This window comes from Mobula hypostoma, chromosome 15 (genome assembly GCF_963921235.1).
Source record: "Mobula hypostoma chromosome 15, sMobHyp1.1, whole genome shotgun sequence".
In the NCBI taxonomy this organism is placed as follows: domain Eukaryota; kingdom Metazoa; phylum Chordata; class Chondrichthyes; order Myliobatiformes; family Myliobatidae; genus Mobula; species Mobula hypostoma.
In genome coordinates, this window is record NC_086111.1 from 77,071,087 (window position 1) to 77,093,887 (window position 22,801).

Sequence of the window (22,801 nt, forward strand, 5' to 3'; positions counted from 1 at the left end):
ACTCTGTTGAATTTTGTTTGGACATTTGAGCACCTGCAAAGTCATAGTGTTATTCACTGTAATGTTATGGAGAAGGTGGAAACTTGTTATGATTTTGGAGTGGAAGTTGTTATGGAAGCAAGTCGGAGGAAGTTGATAAAGAGATTGTTTTGCCTCTTTCATAATGTATACATGATTATCATCAGCCAGGTGATGGTACTGAGTTTTGTAAACAATGGAGGAATGTTGACACCTCTCCAAGGTAAGGTTGATATGGCTGTTCAGCTGATGAGTAAGCAGCCTGTTGAGGCCTATGATGGCAAAATCAGAGGTTTAAATTATGCTGATGTGTCACAGTCTTTTCTACCTTCCAGATTTCAGCAGGACTTAAGAGGGTAGTAAGGCTGAGGAGAGCAAGGAAGAAAGGAAAGACTTGTCCTTATTGAGGAAGGAATGTATCGAGGAACAGAAGCGAGATTCTGAAGTGGTGGCTTTAAGGGAGATGGCTCTCACAGGACAGGAGGTTCAGAGAGAGTCAGTAGGAGATTACCTTTAAGATGGGGTGTTGATGAGGAGGTGGAGACCAGCCACAGTGCCTGCAAGTCACGTGGTGGTTCTGAAAGTTTACAGGGCTGAAATTTTAAACATGGCTCACAGTATGCCGTTAGGTGAACATCATGGAGTGAGAAAGACAGTGAACAGGATTTGGCACACCTGTCAAGTTGAGGGGAAATCTAATCAGGTTATTCAGGTAACACTACTTAAACTGATATCTGCTCTTAGTGAACTTTTTCCTAGTGTCATAGTGGATTGTGTAGGCCCATTGCAAAAGACGGCAGCTGGTTATCAGTATGTGTTAACAATTATGTGTGCTGTGTCTAGGTCCCCTGAAATATCGTCTTTTGAAAACACCGAGGCCAAGACTGTAGTAACAGCATTCAGTAAGTTTTACACACTGGTAGGTCTACCCTAAGAAGTTCAATTTGACCAGGGCAGTAACTTTACTTCGAGAACATTCCAGGGGATAGTTAGAGAAGTCGAAGCTAAGCACATGGTGTCATCTACATATTACACAGAGTCCAAGGGAGCCTTGGAACGGCTCAACTCAACTCTTAAGACCATGATTAAAGCATACGTTGTGAGAAATGGGAAAAATTGGGATGGGGAGTGTTCCCCTCCTCTTATTTATTGTTGGAGATTCGATTCAGAAGGCAGTGAAGGGTAGTTCGTTGGAACCTGTGTTCAGTTATAGGCCAAAAGGACCTTTGACCCTACTCAGAACTCTGGAAGGGATTTAGTAAGCCTTGTGTCCTTGCAAAGGGAAGTTTACAAGATAGTCAAATCAAAATAAGACACTTGTTTGATAGAATTGCAGCTGGGAGAATTGTTATGGAACAAAATGGAATCGTGGAATCTGATAATGGAGTGGAAAAACATGTTTACCCACTGAATCTGATCTCACCGACATGTCAGAATTCCAATGTTTTGGAAAATATTACTGATAAGGTCCATCAGTTGGACCTTAGACTGCAAAAACAAGTAAAATGACTAATTGGCATTTTGAGATGGTGCACAGGTGCAGTGAATCACGTCATTATAAATTCAGCCCAGCCTATAAAACAGCATCTTCACAGTGAGAACTTTGAGAAAAGTAAAATGGTTGAAGAAGAAATTAGAAACACGAAAGAACAAGGAAAGAGAATGGATGACTGTATTGATAGAGTGGCAGAAGCCTAAATACCTTATTAAGATTGACTTGTTAAAAGGATACGGGGTGTTCCTTTAACAGAGAGGGTTAAAGAGATATCAGCATTTGTGACACCATCTAGACAGTATGAATACAATGTTTTACACTTCGGGATGAAAAATGCTCTAGGGACATTTCAAAGAATGATCAATTCTGTGATTGGAGGGTTAGAAAGCACAGGGGTTCATATCTACGATTTAGTGGTCTGGAATGACACGTGGGAAGAGCATACTGCAGTTATAGAGAAACTGTTTGACAGGCTTTCCAAGGTCAATCTTACTGTAAACCTCGCTAAAAGTGAGTTTGGCCATGTCACAGTTACATATCTGGGTTATGTCGTTGGCCAAGACCAACTGGCTCCTGTACAGGCCAAGGTTCAAGCTGTTGCTGAGGTTCCTATTCTGACTGGCAAGGAAACTTTAAGGAGGTTTTTGGGAATGGTTAGGTATTACTGTAAGCTATGTAAAAACTTTGCTGACATCACTCTTCTCTGAACAAAACTCCTAGGGAAGAGTGAAAGATTTGTATGGAATGACCATTGCCAGGAGGCATTTGAACGTCTGAAAACCATCCTGTGTTATCATTCTGTGCTCAAAGCACCTGATCTTTTGAAAGCCATTCTCGATAGCAACAGACACTAGTGACAAAGCTGCTGGGGCAGTACTGCTACAGGAAGGAGTGAATGACATTGAACATCCAGTAATTTATTTCTCAAAGAACTTTAAGGTGCACCAGAAAAATTATTCAGTTGTTGAAAAGGAATTATTAGCACTTATTCTGGCCTTACAATGTTTTGAGGCCTATGTTTAAAAAAAAATGAGACCTCGAAATCTTCCTGTTGCCCAGAGACCACTTGTGGTTTACATGGGTTATAATCCGCTGATGTTTCTAACTAAGATGAAGGATAGGAATAAAAGGTTGTTAAATTGGAGTCTGATATTGCAAGAATGTGACTTAAAAATCAAACATGTGAAAGGTACACTCTTAAAAGACCATATTGTATACACCTCTACCCCCTTATCCTGCAGTGAATTCCACGCACCTACCATGCTCTTTGTGGAAAAAATTACACCTCTGCCACCCCCTTTGTACCCATTTCCAAGCACCGTAAAATTATGTCCCCACGTGTTAGCCATTTCAACTCCGGGAAAAATCCTCTGGCTGTCCACGTGATCAAAGTCTTATCCGCAGGATCAATGCCTACAACAAAGCAATAAACGCTTTTGCTATACCCATATTAATGTATTCCTTACGTAAAATATCTCGGTCCCATTCCAATCTGGAAACTTTACAAAAAAAAAACTAAAATGACAAATTTAGAAAAGACTATTTACACTCAAACAGACTTAGGTTAACACTACTGAGGACAGAAGGAGGAAGAGCTGTAATAGGTGTTAAAAAAAAAATCACCCAACAGTCTGATAAGATTTCTAAAGTATATAGTTTCATACAAAATAAACAGGATTCAGCACACCATGCAGGTATGTGCAATTCTGATAAGGAATACAGACCAGTAAACTTAAATGAGAGGCCAAATCAAAAAAATTATTCATCTCTATGGAAGAAATATTAACCAGTGGAATGAGTATGACCCTCCATGGGATTCATCCCAATAAGCTGAGCAGACTAGATATTGACAAGGAAGCATTGAGCGCCCGACTCAGAGTTGGAGAAGTCTTCCCAGAAACAGGGGTTCCTTGGGGAAATACAGGACAAGGTGGTGAACATTTTAAAAAATCAAAAATACATAAAAGACAAACAAACCAGGCAATAAATGTAGAAAATGCCAAGAGAAACCAGACACAATCCAACACATTCCAGGATCCTGTAGCAGTTTTACTCAATCTGATCAATTACGCAGGTACAATCAAGTGGTAAATATCATTCACCAAAATTATTTCAGATAGGACAATCCATAATAATCGTTCGGATATCATATTACAAGATAAACAAGCAGGAACAACTCCCTCAAAAGATGTAACCATTCCAACACACCTGGTTCCTCCACCCATGGAGCATCTCACAACAGGCATTGTTTGTGTCATCAGTCCAAAACCAAATTATTTTCTCAGTCAATCAGCTTCCAAATGTTGCTACTCTCCGTCATTCGTTGCTGCACCCCATTGCTGATTCCCTTCTCCTCCTCATCTTATCCCAGCCATCATACAGAGCCCCAAACTCTGCCCTGTGCAGACCCGCCTCTGGTTTCTGACCCTGCTCTGTTGAACATCTGATGGTTTCCCAATTCTGCTTTCGGTTTTTAGAGGACATATGGCCCTTGTGGCTATGGGGATCAGGGGGTATGGAGGGAAGGCTGGTGCAGGGTTCTGAGTTGGATGATCAGGCGTGATTATAATAAATGGCGGTGCAGGCTCGAAGGGCCGAATGGCCTACTCCTGCACCTATTTTCTATGTTTCTATGTTTCAACAACCCTTTAGAAGCAGGGAAGATGACCCATAATGTGGAAATGAGCCCTGAATAAGGAGGTTAACTACCAATGTCACTCTTCCTCAGCCCAGAGATTTGAGGGGCGAAGAACATCTCAGACAGAACCGCAGTCAGCTCGACTTCTTCAGTCTGCAGAAAATTCAAGGGAAACCTCTTCACCCACAGTGTGGTGACTGTTTGGAACCCATCACCACAGGGAGAGCGAGGGGGAACAACAGGGGAGGATTGAAAAGGACTGTCATGGAACAGAATCACTGGCAGGGTCCAGCCGGCCTGAATTGACTCTCTACTGTACACTAGGTTTGTTATAATTTCACCAAGTACCGGAGACAGAGTTTAAAATAGAACTGATTGATTTGTCTCAGTTCCAAAATATTAAACTCCAGTCCCATTAAAGGTGAATATGCAACAGAAGAAACTCCTCCAGTGACCAGGGTGCAGAACTGGGTGTGGTGAGCAGCAGCAATAATTGCAGAGTTCAGCACTGACAGTCAGTCTCGAAATTGCATTCAGCACGGTGATGGACAAATATCCAGCATGCAGCTTATTGACACTTTCTCCCCAGTGTGAACCCGGTAGTGTGTCACAAGCTTAGATTACTGAGTGATTCCCTTCCCACATTCACAGCAGGTGATCAGCCTCTACCCAGTGTGAACTCGCTGGTGACTCAGTAGATGAGATGACCGTGTGAATACCTTTCCACATTCACAGCAGGTGAATGGCCTCTCCCCAGTGTGAACTAACTGGTGTCTCTGTAGACTGGATGATCGAGTGAACCCCTTTCCACATTCACAGCAGGTGAATGGCCTCTCCCCAGTGTGAACTCGCTGGTGTCTCAGTAGATGAGATGACCACATGAATCCTTTCCCACATCCACAGCAGGTGAACGGGCTCTCCCCAGTGTGAACTCGCTGGTGTGCCAGCAAATCAGATGGCCGAGTGAATCCCTTCCCACAGTCTGAGCAGGTGAACGGCCTCTCCCCAGTGTGAACTGACTTGTGTACCAGTAGGTCAGATGACCGAGTGAATCCCTTCCCACATTCTGAGCAGGTGAATGGCCTCTCCCCAGTGTGAAATCGCTGGTGTGCCAGCAGATCAGATGACCGAGTGAATCCCTTTCCACATTCTGAGCAGGTGAATCGCCACTCTCCAGTGTGAACTCGTTGGTGACTCTGTAGGTTGGATAACTGGGAGAATCCCTTCCCACAGTCTGAGCAGGTGAATGGCTTCTCCCCAGTGTGAACTCGTTGGTGACTCTGTAGGTTGGATAACTGAGTAAATCCCTTTCCACAGTCTGAGCAGGTGAATGGCTTCTCCCCAGTGTGAACTCGTTGGTGACTCTGTAGATTGGATAACTGAGTGAATCCCTTCCCACAGTCTGGGCAGGTGAATGGCTTCTCCCCAGTGTGAATGTGCTGGTGTCTCTGTAGGTTGGATAACAGAGTGAATCCCTTTCCACAGTCTGAGCAGTTGAACGGCTTCTCCCCAGTGTGAACTTGCTGGTGTCTCAGTAGGTGGGATGATTGCCTGAATCTCTTTCCACAGTCTGAGCAGGTGAATGGCCTCTCCTCAGTGTGAACCCGTTGGTGTCTCTGTAGGTTGTATGATTGAGTGAATCCCTTTCCACAGTCTGAGCAGGTGAACGGCCTCTCTCCAGTGTGAACTCGCTGGTGTACCTTCAGTTGAGATGAGCAAGTGAATCCCTTCCCACAGTTCAAGCAGGTGAACGGCTGCTCACCGGTGTGAACTGACTGGTGTGCCAGCAGATCAGATGGCCGAGTGAATCCCTTTTCATCATCTGAGCAGGTGAACGGCCTCTCCCCGGTGTGAACTCGCTGGTGAACCATGAGGTCAGATAACCGAGTGAATCCTTCCCCACAAATTCAGCAGATGACCAGCCTTTGCCCAGTGTGAACTGACTGGTGTGTCCACAGGTGGGAAGTCCGACTGAATCCCTTCTCACCCACAGAACAGATGAATGGCCTTGCCCAGTGTGAACTTCCTGATGTTACCTTCAGTTGAGATGACTGAGTGAATCCATTCCCACTGTCTGAGCAGGAAGGATGGTCGAATGAATCCCTTGCTCCACTTCTTAAATATCTGGACAGAGACAGCAAAACTGGCGTGTTGTGTTTGAATTCCTATCGACAAATTCCTTGTCACTCTTAACCTGTAAAAAGATTTACAAAATCCATCAATGAGTGTAGGACAACATTTCAGATGAGATCACTTTAGTTGCGAAAGTATGATCTGATATCACACTGTCACAATGAGGATCAACCCAATTTGGAGAGAGAAATCATCTCCTAACTGGGCACAGTGCTGGTATCTGGAATCAAACTCTCTGATGCTGTTCCTGTCTCTATAAGAATGAGGCATTTCTGCCATCTCCAATCTGTGACCTGGCTCAGTCTGACTCTCTCCACTGGTATTATTCCCTGTTCCCATTGAGCTGCATGGGTGCCTGGCCCCACAGTAACTGAAACACTCTCACACAAATAGTCTTTGTTGACGTGCAGCTGGGATTTTCTTTTCTTTACTATCAGTTTAAGGTGCCACAGTTTTAAAGCAATGTAAATATTTCCTGCCCAGATGAATGGTTGGTCCACACAGCTGTTAAAAGGAATTAAATGAATATTAGTATTGTTTCATGTTCTTGTCACAGAGTCATAGAAAAGTACAACATAGAAACAGGCCCTTTGGCCCATCTAGTTTGTGTTGAACTACATGTTTGTATTTACACTGTCTATACCCATACTCCTACCATCCATACCTATACAAACCTCTTAAATGTTGAAATTGAGCTCGCATTCGCCAGTTGGTCTGTCTGCTCATTCCACACCCGGATGACTGTCTGTGTGAAGAAGTTTCCCCTCATGTTCCCCTTAATGTTTCACCTTTCACCCTTAATCCATGGCCTCTGGTTGTAGTCCCACCCAATCTCAGTAGAAAAAGCCAGCTTGCATTTACCCCATCTATAACCCTCATAATTTTGGTACACCTCCATCAAATCTCCCCTCAATATTCTACATTCCACGGAATAAAGCCCAGACCTGTTCAATCTTTCCTTATAACCCAAGTCCTCCGGACCTGGCAACAGCCTTGTTAATTTTCTCTGAACCTCTTTTACATCTTTCCTGTAGGTTGGTGACCAAAACTGCACACGATACTCCAAGTTAAGCCTCACCAATGTCTTGTACAAAGTCAACATAACATCTCTCTCCTGTAGTCAGTTTGGTTTATGAAGGCCAATGTCCCAAAATCTTTCTTTCCATCCCTATCGAACTGTGACACCACTTTCAGTGAAATATAGACCTGTATTCCCAGATCCCCTTCTTCTACAACACTCCTCAGTGCTCTACCAGTAACTGGGCAAGTCCTACCCTAGTAGGTCCTACCAAAGTGCAACACCTCGCACATATCTGCATTAAATTCCATTTCCCATTTCTCAACCCATTTTTCCAGTGGGTCCTGATCGCACTGCAAGCCATGATAGTCTTCCTCGCTGTCCACTACACCCCCAGTCTTGGTGTCATCCACAAATTTGCTGATCCAGTTAACCACACTATCATCCAGATTACTGATATAGATGACAAACAACATCAGATCCAGCACTGATCCCTATGGCACACCACTAGTCACAGGCCTCTGGTCAGAGAGGTAAGTATCTGCTACCACACTCTGACTTCTCCCAAAGACAGTGACTCACCCAATTGACTATCTCATCTTGAATGCTGAGTGACTGAACCTTCTTGACCAACCTCCCAGGTGAGACTTTGTCAAGTGCCTTGCTAAGGTCCATGTAGACAACATCCACTGCCTTGCCTTCATCCACTTTCCTGATAACTTCCTCCAGAGACTCTATAAGATTGGTTAGTTATGATCTACCATGCCTATCCTTAATCAGTTCACATCTATCCAAATACTTATATACAGTATCCGGTTCCTGCACATACGTTCCAGTAACTTTCCCACTACTAATGTCCAGCTCACCAACGTACAATTTCTTAGTTTATTTTTAGAGCCTTTCTTGAACAGCGGAACAACACTGGCTGTCCTGCAATCCTCCAGTACCTCACCTATCACTAAGGATGATTTAAATATCTGTGCTTGGGCCCCGACAATTTCTGCACTTGTCCTCCGCAGAGTCCCAGGGAACAACTTGTCAGGCCCTGGGGATTTATCCACACTAATTTGCCTTAAGACAGCAAACACCTCCACCTCTGTAATCTGTACAGAGTCCATGAAGTTGATGCAGCTTTGCCTCACTTCTGTAGACTCAGTGACCCTCTCCTGAATAAATACAGATGCAAAAATAATATTTAAAATCTCTCCCATCTATTTTGTCTCCTCATATGGATTACCATTCTGATCTTCCAGTGTTGCAAGGACATGGTTGGGGACGAACCCTAGCGCAGGACACAGGTGCTGAGGCAGAGTCGTGAGGCGTTAGCACCGCCGCGAATGGGGAACCGGTATCCAGGACAGTCCTTACGCAGAGACAAGGTTCACGGGGAGTATCCAGGAAACGATGCAAAAATTAGAACTGATAGTTCTCAGGAATCAGGAAACAAGGTTTACTCACACTGGAGTCGACCAACGAACTGGCAGATCCTTGATGTGATCACAGGGTCTTTATCCTGCATTTTCTGATGGAAAGCAGGTGTGTGTAGTTAGTGGAACCTGGGAATAATTGGAAATTAAATGAGGGGATTGAGGCCCAATTCCTGAGGTAAATAGCAAGGTGTGGGATTGCCAGAAGGGACCATGACAGCATTCCTTCCTCAACGGGAGCCTCCAGGCCTGTCTGGATGGTCCCGGTGAAAGTCCTGGATGAGGGAAGGGTCTAGGATGAAGGAGTGGGGGACCCAGGAACACTCTTCTGGATCGTACCCTACCCAGTCTACCAGATATTGGAAACCCCTGCCCTGACAGTGCACGTCCAGTCGTCGGACAGTGTATGCCAGATGGTTGTCGATGATATCCTGGTATTTTCTAGCACCCCCATGTTCTCAGGTTCTCCAATGGGCGGTGTGGAGGCAGGGTAAGGGCCCATTGTTTACTGAATACCGGTCCCAGGTATTCTGTGGGGACTCGGGACAAATTGAGGGGTTGCAGGACAGGTGGGGGCATGGTAGCTTCCCTGGGAGATGGGGCTGACCGTAGACAGTTGGCGTGGCAAGACTGGCTCCCAGTAGACCAGTCGATGTGGGGATTGTGTTGGGTCAGTCATGGATATCCTAGAACTACCGGGGCTTGAGGTGAATGAATGAGACTGAATCGTACCTCCTCCTGATGGTTGCCGGGTAGGATCAAGGTCAGGGGCGGCATACAGAGGGTCACCCGAACCAGCAGTTTTCCGTCCAGGACCTGGGCCTCCGGGGGGGTAGTTAGCGGCTCGCGAGGTATTCCCTTGGCACCGGAATCCACCAAGGCGGATGGGGACAGGGACTGTTGTTGATAATTCATGGTAGCCGGGATCTGCATCCGGGTCTTGGGGACTAAAGGGAGGATTGTCTGACTTACCAGAACAGTAGGAACAGGAGCTCTGCGAGTACCAGAGAGGAGAGAGAGGTTAGTGCTGATAGAAGATGGGAAGGTGGGACGTGGGCTGACCCGAGGACTGTTTTTTCTCTCTCAGACGCTCTCAAAGTCGATTATCGAGCCTGGTGGCTAGAGAGATCAGAGAGTACAGGCTGTCTGTGTCATCTCTCGCTGCCAGTTTATCTTTTATCTTATCTGAGAGGCCCTGTCGGAACACCTCCCGTAGGGCCTCGTCATTCCACCCTGAGTCGGCCGCTAAGGTTCGAAACTCGATGGAGTACTTCGCTACACGAACCCTGACAAAGAGTCAGCAAGCGCCTTGCGGTGTCCTTACCGCGAATGGATTGTTCGAAGACCTTCCTCCTAAGTGGGCACTGGAATGACCCTCAAACTCTTTGATGCTCATCCTGTCTCTATAAGAATGGGGCATTTCTGCCATCTCCAATCTGTGACTTGGCTCCGTTTGCTACTCTCCATTAGTATTCTCTCTTACCGAGCTGCATGGGTGCTGGTCCCACAGTAACTGAAACACTCTCATACAAATGGCCTTCGTTGACGTGCAGCTGGGATTTTCTTTTATCTACTGTTAATTTAAAGTGCTACAGTTGGCATAGTGGCATCAGTGCCGGACTTCGGGAAGAAAGGTCCCGAGTTCGAATCCAGCCGGCTCCCCTGCGTGCTTTCCAACCGTGCTCGGTTATGAGCTGGTGATCTCTTTGGAAACTCACCCAGCAGAAAGCAATGGCAAACCACTGCTGTAACTTGCTTAGTACACAATTCCCCACTATGTCAGAGAGGCGTGGAGGGAAATTGTTCGCTCACCCGAGAAACTCCGGATGCGATGTACCTTTCCTTAAATATCTCCTACTGAGATGTATGGTTGGTCTGCAGAGCTGTGAAAAGGAATTCGAGTGAATGTTAGTATTATTTCATGTTCTTGTCACAGTCATAGAAAAGTACAACACAGAAACAGGCCCTTTGGCCCAACTAGTTTGTGCTGAACTATTTAAACTTTCTACTCCCATACCCTTACCATCCAGGTACCTGTACAAACCTCCTAAATGTTGAAATTGAGCTCGCATGCACCACTTGTGCTGGCTGCTCATTCTACATCCGGATGACCATCTGTGTGAAGAAGTTTCCCCTCATGTTCTCTTTAACTGTTCACCTTTCACCCTTCATCCATGGCCTCTGGTTGTAGTCCCACCCAATCTAAGTGGTAAAAGCCAGCTTGCATTTACCCTATCTATAACCCTCAGAATTGTGGTATACCTCCATCAAATCTCCCCTCAATCTTCTACATTCCAAGGAATAAAGCCCTGACCTGTTCAATCTCTCCTTATAAACCAAGTCCTCCAGACCTGGCAACATCCTTGCAAATTTTCTCTGAACTCTTTCAAACTCTTTTACATGTAGCCCCCCCGGCCACCCTCAGGGTCGCTCGGCTCGCTGTCGTCTAGGGAAACAGCCTTGGCCCCGGCAAGCTGGGTAATTAGTTTGCGTGGATGCTGTGTGATGTACCCCACCCCGCCCAAATAACAGACAATACACCAGATGCAATTAAATGATATACAGTTTACAGATATTACTGGAACTATATAATTAAAAGAGAATAAAATATAAAAGGAAAATAAAAGGCGCCACACTTATCAAAGTTCAATCTCTTGGTGCACAAAAACCGAAGGACCTTCTTCTTCACCCTGCGACCCCCATAGACCACCTCGACTGGCCGCCTGGGACCAACAACGGTGGTCGACCAGACGCTCCACACGAGTCTGTCTCCGTCTCCTCGCCGAACGTCTCGCTCGGGGTCCGACCCCGTTAGCGCACTCACAGCACCTCGTCCATCCTCTGTCTCGCTCTCCCACCTTCTGCCCCAAAACCCCGCGCATACAGTATCTTCAAATACACCAAAACCATAACAACTATCCCAATTGGTTAATAGCACTCTCCAAAGCAAAAACAAGCTGCTAGCGCAAACATTCTCAGCATTTAACACAACAAAGCCGCATTCCCCAGATTAACATAACAAAGACGCCATTTTAATTAGCCTCCGCAGTAACATAAAAGTCGAAACCCTCTTACACTCTCCCCCCACCAAATAACGTCATGTCCTCATGACTTCTAAATAACTCGCCAACCAGTCCTGCAGACACACAACACACACATACACAGATACACACAGTGACAGTGCTCCCCAAACAGTGGACCTTACTCCCGTCCCACGGGCGCTACATAGGCCAACCTATCTGGGAGCTTCTTAACCCTCCGAGACCTCTGTACCCCCTCACCTAAACCCAAAAGGCTCAGACACTACTAGGGATACCTCGGGCCTGCTTGCCAACTCCTCTCTCACTCAGGCCACCACTACAGCTTGGAGCCCCCTGTCCCGTGTCCGGGGCCCCGCCTCTCCTCCTTCCCAATCCTGCCGTAACTCAGACTGCCCACAGCTAGCCCTCCCCACTACACCTGACTCAGTGGGAGAAGGTCCAAAGGTCTCTTCCTCAATCACGGGGAAGTTAGCGAAAGGCAGCATGTACCACATGTGCAGCACATTATCCTTCGAATCCGTATCCTTCCTCATTCCCTCGATCGGTAGCTGCTATTTAAGTTTCTCCAAACTGAAACATTTAGCCGGGGCTACCCCTTCAGCCTCCTGCAGTCGAGACGTCAGCTTCTTCAGGGGCTCCTTCAACTCTCGCCACAGCCTCCGCAGTTCTGACTCAGGGTTCTTGCCCATCTCAATCTGGGACGCAGTTACCCCACCAGCTTCTTCCACCCTGACCTGAAAAGCAGCAGTTAAAGAATGTTCAGCCTCAGTTGTTTCTTCCTGAGGACGTCTTCCAGGTCAACTTTCAGCTTTTCCACTTCATTTAAACTCGCGATAGTCACCTTCAGGTTCCTTTCAAGCGTCCGCCTCCCTTTTCCGAGATCTGTCCTCCATTTCTTTACCTCCTCGGGAGTGTAGTCAAACTCCCCTCTCTGGGCTCTCGGTTTTCTGTTGACCTTAGTCAAAACACTTCCTTGATCTTCCCCAACTGGCAAATCTTCCAATCTGTTCTGAATCGACGTCTTGAGTTTCTGCTGATCCCTTCGAAGGAGGGTCATTGTTTCTTCTCGCTGGATTAATTCATCAGTACATGACCGCAGTGCGGTGCAAATCCCCTCGCTTCCCTGTGTCTCATTCAGATTGACGACCTGGGTTTCCATCCCCCGGTCCACCACCCTCTGTCCCAACACCAGGAAGTTCAACTGGTATGTCGGGTCATTTTCCTCACATTGCACCAAACTCCTCCACATTTATCACTTTGCTTCGGTCGCCCGGGCTCAGCCACTCGCCTCGCCTCATAGTCCCCCCAGGCGAATCCAAGCTCTAGGCGGTCATCCACATACGTCAAAACTCCACACACCTTCACTTCCCCCATGGTCTTCCTCATGCCCCGCGGGAAGGATGCAGGGGCTCCAGATATGCCCTTGGGCATCTTTTCGGATCGGAAGAATCCTAGGGAACTAGTAAAGGCCATCTTCAGCTCAACAGCCGCACTCCTCAGGATCTGGCAACATCCACCCCTCAGATCCAGCACATTAAACCACATCGCATAATCCACACACACGCTGCCTTCATCTTCCACATCGCTAGGGTCCAGTTGCCGTGACCTCTCTCTCACTGAGGTGTCTTCAGCGGTCAACTCCCCTCCCTCGTGGTAGTTCGGAGCATCTACTAAGAGGGTTTCACCCTCAGCTACTTTCCCCAAGCCGTACCACTGCTGGGTCTCGTTTAAATTCGGTACCGGCTCAAGGCTGCTACACACGTCCTCAGCAGCAACTCGACACGCTGGGTGCCCAGAAAATGCCTCCATGAACTCCAGGGTCATTAACCAATCATCGTCTTCTGGATAACTACTGCCCCTAGTACCCAAAGTCTCCGGTGCCCTTGCGGTTGTCAAGGATAAATGCTTCAGACACCGGTTGTAAAACGAACTGTACAACAACTTGATCTGTGCCCCAGGGTCGAGGATAGCTTTAGCATCGCTTCCCTCTATCCATTATGACACCCTGGGGCATTGTCCCTCTAAGCCTTTAGGAATAGGGTCTTTTCCTTTCGGAAGTACATTTGTACATTGCTGGGAACGTACTTCCCCAGAGACCCCAAGCCGTTCCCCCACTGGGCCTCCACTAAGTTTCCCGACACCTCTCTGATCAGCTCAACAACGGAAGGAGGGGCTGATGCCTTGAAATGATCCCCCTGGCACTGCAAGCAATTTAGCCACCCTCCTAGCTAGAGAAGACATACTGAAAACTTTTCCCCCTCTTTCAGATAACTGGCAGCTGTCACTACGTAAGTGAACCTGACAGCTCTAACACCGTCACCAGCCCGCCTACTCAAACTTTCAACCAATCCCTGTCGCTCTCCCTCAACCGAGCCTGCCACTCATCTAACAACTGAAAGATCCGCTCCGCCCACGTCTCGTACGCCTCCGCCCCTCTTGGGGTGGACACTATCCCAAGTGCCAGGCAGAGCCTGCCATAGCTAGAACATTTAGTCGCAGACCCTACCTCCAAATCAGACCACTCTTCCCTCTCTCTCCCAACTGCATGGGCAGCCCCGAGTGCCATCTCCAACTCGTCAATGCCAGCCCGAACTCGAACAAAGACCTCACCCACCACGCATACAGCAATCACCAGCAAATAACCCACAGAGACACACATTACAGATTTAAACAGGGCACCCACACAGCATACCAGCAGACTCAATCCCGGACAAAGCCCACGCAATGTAGCCCCCCCGGCCACTCTCAGGGTCACTCGGCTCGCTGTCGTCTAGGGAAACAGCCTCAGCCCCGCCAAAATGGATAATTCGTTTGTGCGGATGCTGTGTGAGGTACCCCACCTCGCCCAAATAACAGACAATACACCAGATGCAATTAAATGATATACAGTTTATAGATATTACTAGAACTATAAAATTAAAAGAGGATAAAATATAAAAGGAAAATAAAAGGCGCCACACTTATCAAAGTTCAATCTCTTGGTGCACAAAAACCGAAGGACCTTCTTCTTCACCCTGCGACCCCCATAGACCACCTCGACCGGCCGCCTGGGACCAACAATGGTGGTTGATCAGACGCTCCACACGAGTCCGTCTCCTCGCCGAACATCCCGCTCGGGGTCCGACCCCATTAGCGGACTCACAGCACCTCGTCCATCCTCTGTCTCGCTCTCCCACCTTCTGCCTCAAAACCCCGCGCATACAGTATCTTCAAATACACCAAAACCATAACAACTATCCCAATTGGTTAATAGCACTCTCTAAAGCAAAAACAAGCTGCTAGGGCAAACTTTCTCAGCGTTTAACACAACAAAGCCACATTCCCCAGATTAACATAATGAAGACGCCATTTTAATTAGCCTCCGCAGTAACATAAAAGTCGAAACCCTCTTACATACATCTTTTCCTGTAGGTTGGTGACCAAACCTGCACACAATACTCCAAATTAGGCCTCACTACTGTCTTGTACAACGTCAATATAACATCCATTTCCTGTACTCAGTACTTTGGTTTATTAAGGCTAATGTACCAAAATCTTTCTTTCCATCCCTATCCACCTGTGATACCACTTTCAGTGAAATATAGACCTGTATTCCCAGATCCCATTCTTCAATAACACTCCTCAGTGCCCTACCAGTCACTGTGCAAGTCATACCTTGGTAGGTCCTACCAAAGTGCAACACTTCACACTTGTCTGCATTAAATTCCATTTCCCATTTCTCAAGCCATTTTCCCAGCTGGTCCAGTTCGCACTGCAAGCCATGATACTCTTCTCGCAGTCTGCTGAATCCCCAGTCTTCGTTTCATCCACAAATTTGCTGATTCAGTTAACCACACTATCATCCAGATTACTGATATAGATGACAAACAACAACAGATCCAGCACTGATCCCTATGGCACACCACTAGTCACAGGCCTCTGGTCAGAGAGGCAACCATCTGCTACCACACTCTGACTTCTCCCAAAGACAGTGTCTCAGCCAATTGACTATCTCATCTTGAATGCTGAGTGACTGATCCTTCTTGACCAACCTCCCATATGAGACTTTGTCAAGTGCCTTGCTAAAGTCCATGTAGACAACATCCACTGCCTTGCCTTCATCCACTTTCCTGATAACTTCCTCGAGAGACGCTATAAGATTGGTTAGTTATGACCTACCATGCCTATCCTTAATCAGTTCACATCTATCCAAATACTTATATATCTGGTTCATGCACATGTGTTCCAATAACTTTCCCACTCCTGATGTCAAGCTCACCAACGCAAAATTTCCTCGTTTATTTTTAGAGCCTTTCTTGAATAGCGGAACAACATTGGCTGTCCTCCAATCTTCCAGTCCATCACCTGTCACTAAGGATGATTTAAATATCTGTGCTTGGGCCCCGACAATTTCTGCCCTTGTCTTCTTCAGGGTCCTAGGGAACAACTTGTCAGGCCCTGGAGATTTATCCACACTAATTTGCCTTAAGACAGCAAACCCCTCCACCTCTATAATCTGTACTGGGTCTATGAAGTTGATACTGCTTTGCCTCACTTCTATAGACTGTGTCCATCTCCTGTGTAAATATAGATGCAAAAAGAATCTCCCCCATCTATCTTGTCTCCTTATATGGATTACCATTCAGATCTTCCAGAGGATTAATTTTTTTCCCTTGCAACCTCTTTGGTCTTAACATATCTGCAGAATCCCTGAGGATTCTCCTTCACCTTGTCTGCTGGGTCAACCTCATGCCTTCTTTTATTTCTTTCATAGGGTTCACTTGAATTTCCTGTATTTCATAAGTACCCCATTTGTTCCCATTTGCCTGTACCTGGTATGCACCTCCTTTTTATTGATCTGGGAGATGGAAGCCAAAGGGGTGACGGAGCTGCATGGTGGGAGGTGGGGAAGGCGGGGTTAATCTAAAGTTGCAGGGGGAATGGGAGCCTGAATAACAGAACAGATAGTGGAGGGGTTGTGGAGACAGATATTGTTCAGACCTCAGACAAAGTCAGGAATGAAAAAGTTGAGCATGGTGCAGTGCATATGCCGAGCCCGGTATATTTCAATACAAGGAGCAGTGTAGGAAAGGCAGATGTGTTCAGGGCATGGATCAACACCTGGAACTATGACACTAGGATCCGGCAACTGTGGACTGGGATGGGCTGCTTTATGGCAAAGGTGTGCTTGGTAAATGGGAGACCTTCAAAGTGAAATCTTGAAAGTACAAATTGGGTATGTGCTTGTCAGAAAAGATAGAAACTGTAGGGAACCTTGGTTTTCAAGAGATATTGAGACCCTGGTGAAGCACAAAACGGAGTTGCATAACAGGGATAGGCAGGCAGGTTCTCATGGAGTATAAGAAATGCAAGAGAACAAATAAGAAATAAATCAGGATGGCTGATAGAAGGCAACAGATTGCCCTCACAGAAAAGATGAAGGATAATCATGAGGGATTCTAGAGATAGATTAAGAGCAGAAGTATTGCAAGGGACAAAGCTAGTCCTGTGGAAGACCAGAATGGTAATCCACGTTTGGAACCAAAGCAGACGGGGGCTATCATCTCTATTTACCCGGGAGATGGACACAGGGTCTATGGGAGTGTGGAAAAGCAGCATTAAAATCGTGGATCCTGTACAGATTAAAGAAGAGGAGATGTTTGCTATCCTGAGGCAGATTAGGGTGGATAAATCTCCAGGACATGACAAGGTGCTCCCTCGGACCCTATGGGAGGCAAATGCAGAAATAGTCGGGGCCCCAGCAGAGATAATTAAATCATCCTTAGTGACAGGGGAGTTATCAGAGGATTGTAGGACAGCCTAAGTTATTTCACTGTTTAACATAGAACATAGAGCATAGAAATCTACAACATATTACACACCCTTCAGGCCACGAAGTTGTGCCGACCATGTAGCCTACTCTAGAAACTGCCTAGAATTTCCCGAACCCATAGCCCTCTATTTTTCTAAGCTCCATGTACCTATCTAAGAGTCTCTTAAAAGACCCAATTGTATCCGGCTTTACCACCACTGCTGGCAGTGCATTCCACACACTCACCACTCTCTGTGTGAAAAACTTACCCCTGACATCCCCTCGGTACACATTTTCAAGCACCTTAAAACTGCACCCCCTCGTGTTAGCCATTTCAGCCCTGGGAAAAAGCTTCTGACTATCCACATGATCAATGCCCCTCATCATCTTATACACCTAAAAAAGGCTCTAAACATATACAAGGAAATTATACATTGCTTTGAGGATTTGTTTGAAGTATACACAATAATGAGGGTATAGATCAGGTAAATGCAAGCAGGCTTTTTGCACTGAGGTTGGGCGGGACGACAACCAGAGGTCATGGGTAAGTGGGGAAGGTGAAAAGTCAAGGGGAACATGTGGAAAAACTCTTCACTGAAATGCTTGTGAGAGTGTGGAATGAGATGCCGGCACAAGTGGTTTATGCCAGCGCAGTTTCACCATTTAAGAGAAGTTTGGATAGGTACCTGGATGGTAGGGGTATGGAGGGCTGTGGTCCCAGTGCAGGACTTTGCATTAGAGAGCTTAAATATTTTTGGCATTGACTACATGGGCCAAATAGCCTGTTTCACGGAACGTCTCCATATCCCTATGACAGAGGAGCTGGCCAAACTTGATTGGAGGGGGAAACTGGTAGGAATGACGATGGAGCAGCAATGGCTGGAGATTCTAGGAGCAATTTGGGAGGTGAGTGATAGATACATCCCAAAGAAGTGGAAGCATTGGAAAAGCAAGAGGATACAATCATGGCAGAAATGAGAAGCCAAAGCCAACATAAAAGGCAAAGAGAGGGCAAATAATAGAACAAAAACTATTGGAAAGTTTTTAAATCCAACAGAACAACAGAAGACAACTTAAAAAAAAATCAGATATGCTCAGGGCATTGAGTTATGATTTGTAGTCATCAATGAGTCTTGGTTGCACCCAACAGTCTGAGGCATTTAGAGGAACAAAATATCTGGGGCCTCAATATCTCTTGAAAACCCAGGTTCCCTGCACCAGTTACCTTTCATCTTCTAACTTGGCAGGCTCATACAAACTCTACACATTCAAAATTCCACTTCTGAAGGACGCCCACTTACCAAGTACTCCGTTGACAGAAAACAGCCTGGGCCAAACCACACTTGTCAGATCCTTTCTGATACCATCAAAATTGACCTTTCTCCAAATTAGATTCTCAACCCGTGGTCCAGACCTCTCTTTTTCTATATTTACTTGGAATTTCATGGCATTATGATCACTAGATACAAAGTGTTCCCAGACACTAATTTCTGTCACCAGCCCTGGATCATTTCCTAATAGCTTATTGCACACTTGTACGTTGGGAATTCTATGTGCTGATTAAGGGCACAGTTGACAAACTCTACCCCAGCTAGACCTTTTACAGTATTGGAAACCCAGTCGATATTTGGAAAGTTAAAATGACTTATTATACCAACATTTGTTTCTTGGCATAGTCTGCAATCTCTCTACAAATTTGTTCCTGTAGAACCTTTCTGATAGCATCAGAATTAACCTTTCTCCAATTTAGAATCTCAACCCATGGTCCAGACCTCTCTTTTTCCATATTTACTTTGAATCTCATGGCATTATGATCACTAATTTCTGTCACCAGCCCTGGATCATTTCCTAACAGCTATTGCACACTTCTACATCAGGAATTCTACGTACTGATTAAGGGAACATTTGACAAACTCTGCCTCATCTAGTCCTTTTAAGTATGGGAGTCCCAGTCAATATATGGAAAGTTATAATCACTTACTGAATCAACCTTTGTTTCTTGGCATGGTCTGCGATCTCCCTACAAATTTGTTCCTCTAAATCCCTCAGACTATGGGGTGCGAGCAAGTCCCAGTAATGGCTACAATATCATGATTTCACGCCCTAAGCTCATCTGGCTTTCCGATGATGCTTCTTGCATTGTGATATACACAGCTCAGCACATTCAACGCACCATGCTCAACCTTGTGATTCCTGACTTTGTCTGAACAACATCTGTCTGGTGTCAAGAAAGCAACCTCTCCCTCAATGATACAAGGACAAAGGAACTGGTTGTGTACTACAGAAGGAATAGAGACAGGCTGATCACTATTGACATCAATGGATCTGGGGTTGAGACAGTGAACAACTTTAAGTTCCTCGGCATAAACATCACCAAGGATCTCATGTGGTCTGTACATACTGGCTGTGTGGTATGTGGCTGTGCGCCTCTTTCACCTCAGATGCTTGAGGAAGTTTGGTATCGGTCCTAAATCCTAAGAACTTTCTACAGGGGCACAATTGAGAGTATCCTGACTGGCTGCATCACTGCCTGGTATGGGAACTGTACTTCCCTCAATCACAGGACTATACAGAGAGTGGTGCGGACAGCTCTGCGCATCTGTAGATGTGAACTTTCCACTATTCAGGACACTTACAAAGACAGGTGCGTAAAAAGGCCCGAAGGATCTTTGGGGACCCAAGTCACCACTACCACAAACTGTTCCAGCTGCTAACATCCAGGAAACAGTATCACAGCATAAAAGCCAGGCCCAACTGGCTTCTGGACAGCTCCTCCCACCAGGCCATCAGACTGATTAATTCATGCTGATACAACTGTATTTCTATGTTATAATGACTGTCCTATGTACTAACTGTAAGGGTTTCTTCTTTCATGTAACTTGCTAATGGCTTCTCTGTAGTGTTATAATAAAACGGCTTCTCTGTAATGTTAACTGATGAGGTAATGTTCTCTGTAGCAGCATGTTTGGGTTATAATTAGTGATAACGGGACTTGTATTCATTTGCTAACCAATTGGGATAGATGTTATTCTTTCTGTCTGTGTGAAAACTGTTAGTTTGCGCGGGCTTAGGGGGGAAGGCACGAGGAGGATGAAGAGAGAAGATGTGGCTTGAGGAGACGGTTGCCGGACCCGCTGGGCCTGGGCTCGAGGCGGGTGCCCAGGGGCCGACTAGCGAAGGAGGATCAGTGAAAGGGAATCCGTAAGCTCCAAGTCACCTCTCTTCATGTCATATTCATTAACCCCTTCTACTCCAAGATGATCTGGAATTCATCCATTTCCAGCTCCAACGCCCTAACGTGCAGGGTTACAAGCTGCAGTTGGATGCACATCTTGTAGGCGAGGGTGTCAAGGATACCGGAGTCCCCCCACCTTCCCACCAATGTCCCGTCTACTTTGTGATGACCGATGTGCCGAAAAATCTTGTGGTGTGCAATTTTTACCCAGTAACAACAACATGTGCACACTGAATTTTAAATAGAGAGGTATTTATTTTAACAGCTAGCAAATCACTGTCAATAAGAACTTTGATGTCCTCTGGGGTTGATGAAGTTCATCTGCACTCTCACACAACCTATATAGCAGGCCTGTAGAGGGTTATGAAGGATTTTTTCACTCCTGCTTTTGCACACTGTCCATATGTGATTTGCTTGCTCAATGACGCTTTATAAAGTCAGATTTCCAAATATCACTCCACTTCCCCCCACTTGCAAATTCTCCAGCAACTTTTGCATCACCACAATATACACAGGTAACACCAGTTTCTGTATTGTACATAAATATTTCCCCTGAACCCTCTCCCAGGTGACTGACGGTGGTGAACTCATTGATGGCAATGCCAATGAATATGAAGGGAAGGGCAGTAATCTGTCTCATTGGAGTCTGGCACATTTGTGATGTGAAAACTACTTGTATACCCAGAGACAATGGGTCACAACATGCTCTCATGGGTAGAAAAGTCCAGAACAAGAGGAGGCAGAACAAGCAACACAACACACACAAAATGCTGGAGGAACTCAGCAGGCCAGGCAGCATCTATGTTAAAGAGTACTAATGCTGAGTTCCTCCAGCAATTTGTGTATGTTGCTTGGATTTCCAGCATCTGCAGATTTTCTCGTTTGTGACTGGAGGAAGAACAAAGGTGATTTTCTCTACAGCTGATGTAAAAGATTTTGTTCCCTTTCTCCGAGTTCCCAATCCTTGCATTTAGACAGCTGGAGCTCAGCTCTGTCTGAGATCCATCGGTTCCCATTCCCTCGTCAGCCGGATGCTCCCCGGGGCCCGTGTACGGATCGTGGGGCTGAGAGAGAGAGAGAGAGGGACGACAGTAGGACTGTCCCGGAATTGCGGGTCACGGCGTCCGAAACTCACAGCAATTATCCCGCAGTCGGTGTTGATAATCCCCGCCCGCAAACCTTGTCTTACCTGGAGCCGATTTTTCGAGGCCGTTTGAGTACTGTGCGCATGCGCGGTATTCGGCAACATCGCAGCCCTGACGCCTGCGCATTCGATTGGAGCTTTGGCGGAGGCGAAAATTGTGGCGCAGAGCTTTCTGGGTAATCACGGTGCCATTAAAAGTTTCTGCAAGCACCGGCTCCATGTCCATGCCTTTTTTTTTGTGTAGAAAACTCAGCAGCTGTTTTAACGTAGAAAGCGGCTCCCATAAACAGTTTGTTCAATATCAACAGGTATTCCGTGTATCTAATGCCAAAGTACAACCCTCTTACAAATGCAGGTATGAAACACAAGAGATTTTGCATTTGCTGGAAATACAGATACGCACGCACACAAAATGCTGGAGGAACTCTGCGGTTCAGGCAGCAACTAAGCAGAGGAGTACACAGTCTAGGCATGCCAAAGGGGTTCGGCCTAAACGTAGTCTATTTATTCCTCTCCACATTCGCTGCCTGATCTGTTGATATCCGCCAGTAATTTGCAGAAATTAACCACCTTTTTTTTCATTCAACCAATTTCCAGATGTTTCTGATCTTTCATTTGTAGTTACATCCTGCTGATCTGATTTCTCCTCCTCCTCGTAAACTCTAGACCTTATCTTTCTCTGGAGCCCCAAAGCCCTGACTCAGGCTGGCAACTCTTTGGTTTCTGACTCCGCTCCATCGAAAATTCATTCGCTAGTCTGCTGTCAGACTTTAGAGGCGCATTGTAACAACACAGTCCTTTGAAATCAGTGCGAATGGCCCAAAACGTTGGAAAGAGCGGGGAAGGAGTTTAACCAACTTC

At 46.2% G+C, this 22,801-nt stretch overlaps 1 protein-coding gene across 2 annotated transcripts; it reads right to left on the bottom strand.

Moving 5' to 3' along the window:
* Window positions 1–3,549: 3,549 nt before the first annotated feature.
* LOC134357152 (zinc finger protein 229-like) lies at window positions 3,550–22,031 on the bottom strand. 2 transcript variants are annotated; one of them, XM_063068453.1, is made up of 3 exons: window positions 21,986–22,022; window positions 10,542–10,612; window positions 3,550–6,345 (listed from the first exon to the last, which is right to left on the bottom strand). In XM_063068453.1, the coding sequence occupies exon 3, from the start codon at window positions 6,020–6,022 to the stop codon at window positions 4,817–4,819; it is 1,206 nt and encodes a 401-aa protein (XP_062924523.1). In that variant the 5' UTR covers window positions 6,023–6,345; window positions 10,542–10,612; window positions 21,986–22,022; the 3' UTR covers window positions 3,550–4,816. The 2 variants fall into 2 exon arrangements, with proteins under 2 accessions (XP_062924523.1, XP_062924524.1); XM_063068454.1 differs by lacking the exon at window positions 10,542–10,612 and having other exon boundaries at window positions 21,986–22,031.
* Between the last annotated feature and the right edge of the window lie 770 nt (window positions 22,032–22,801).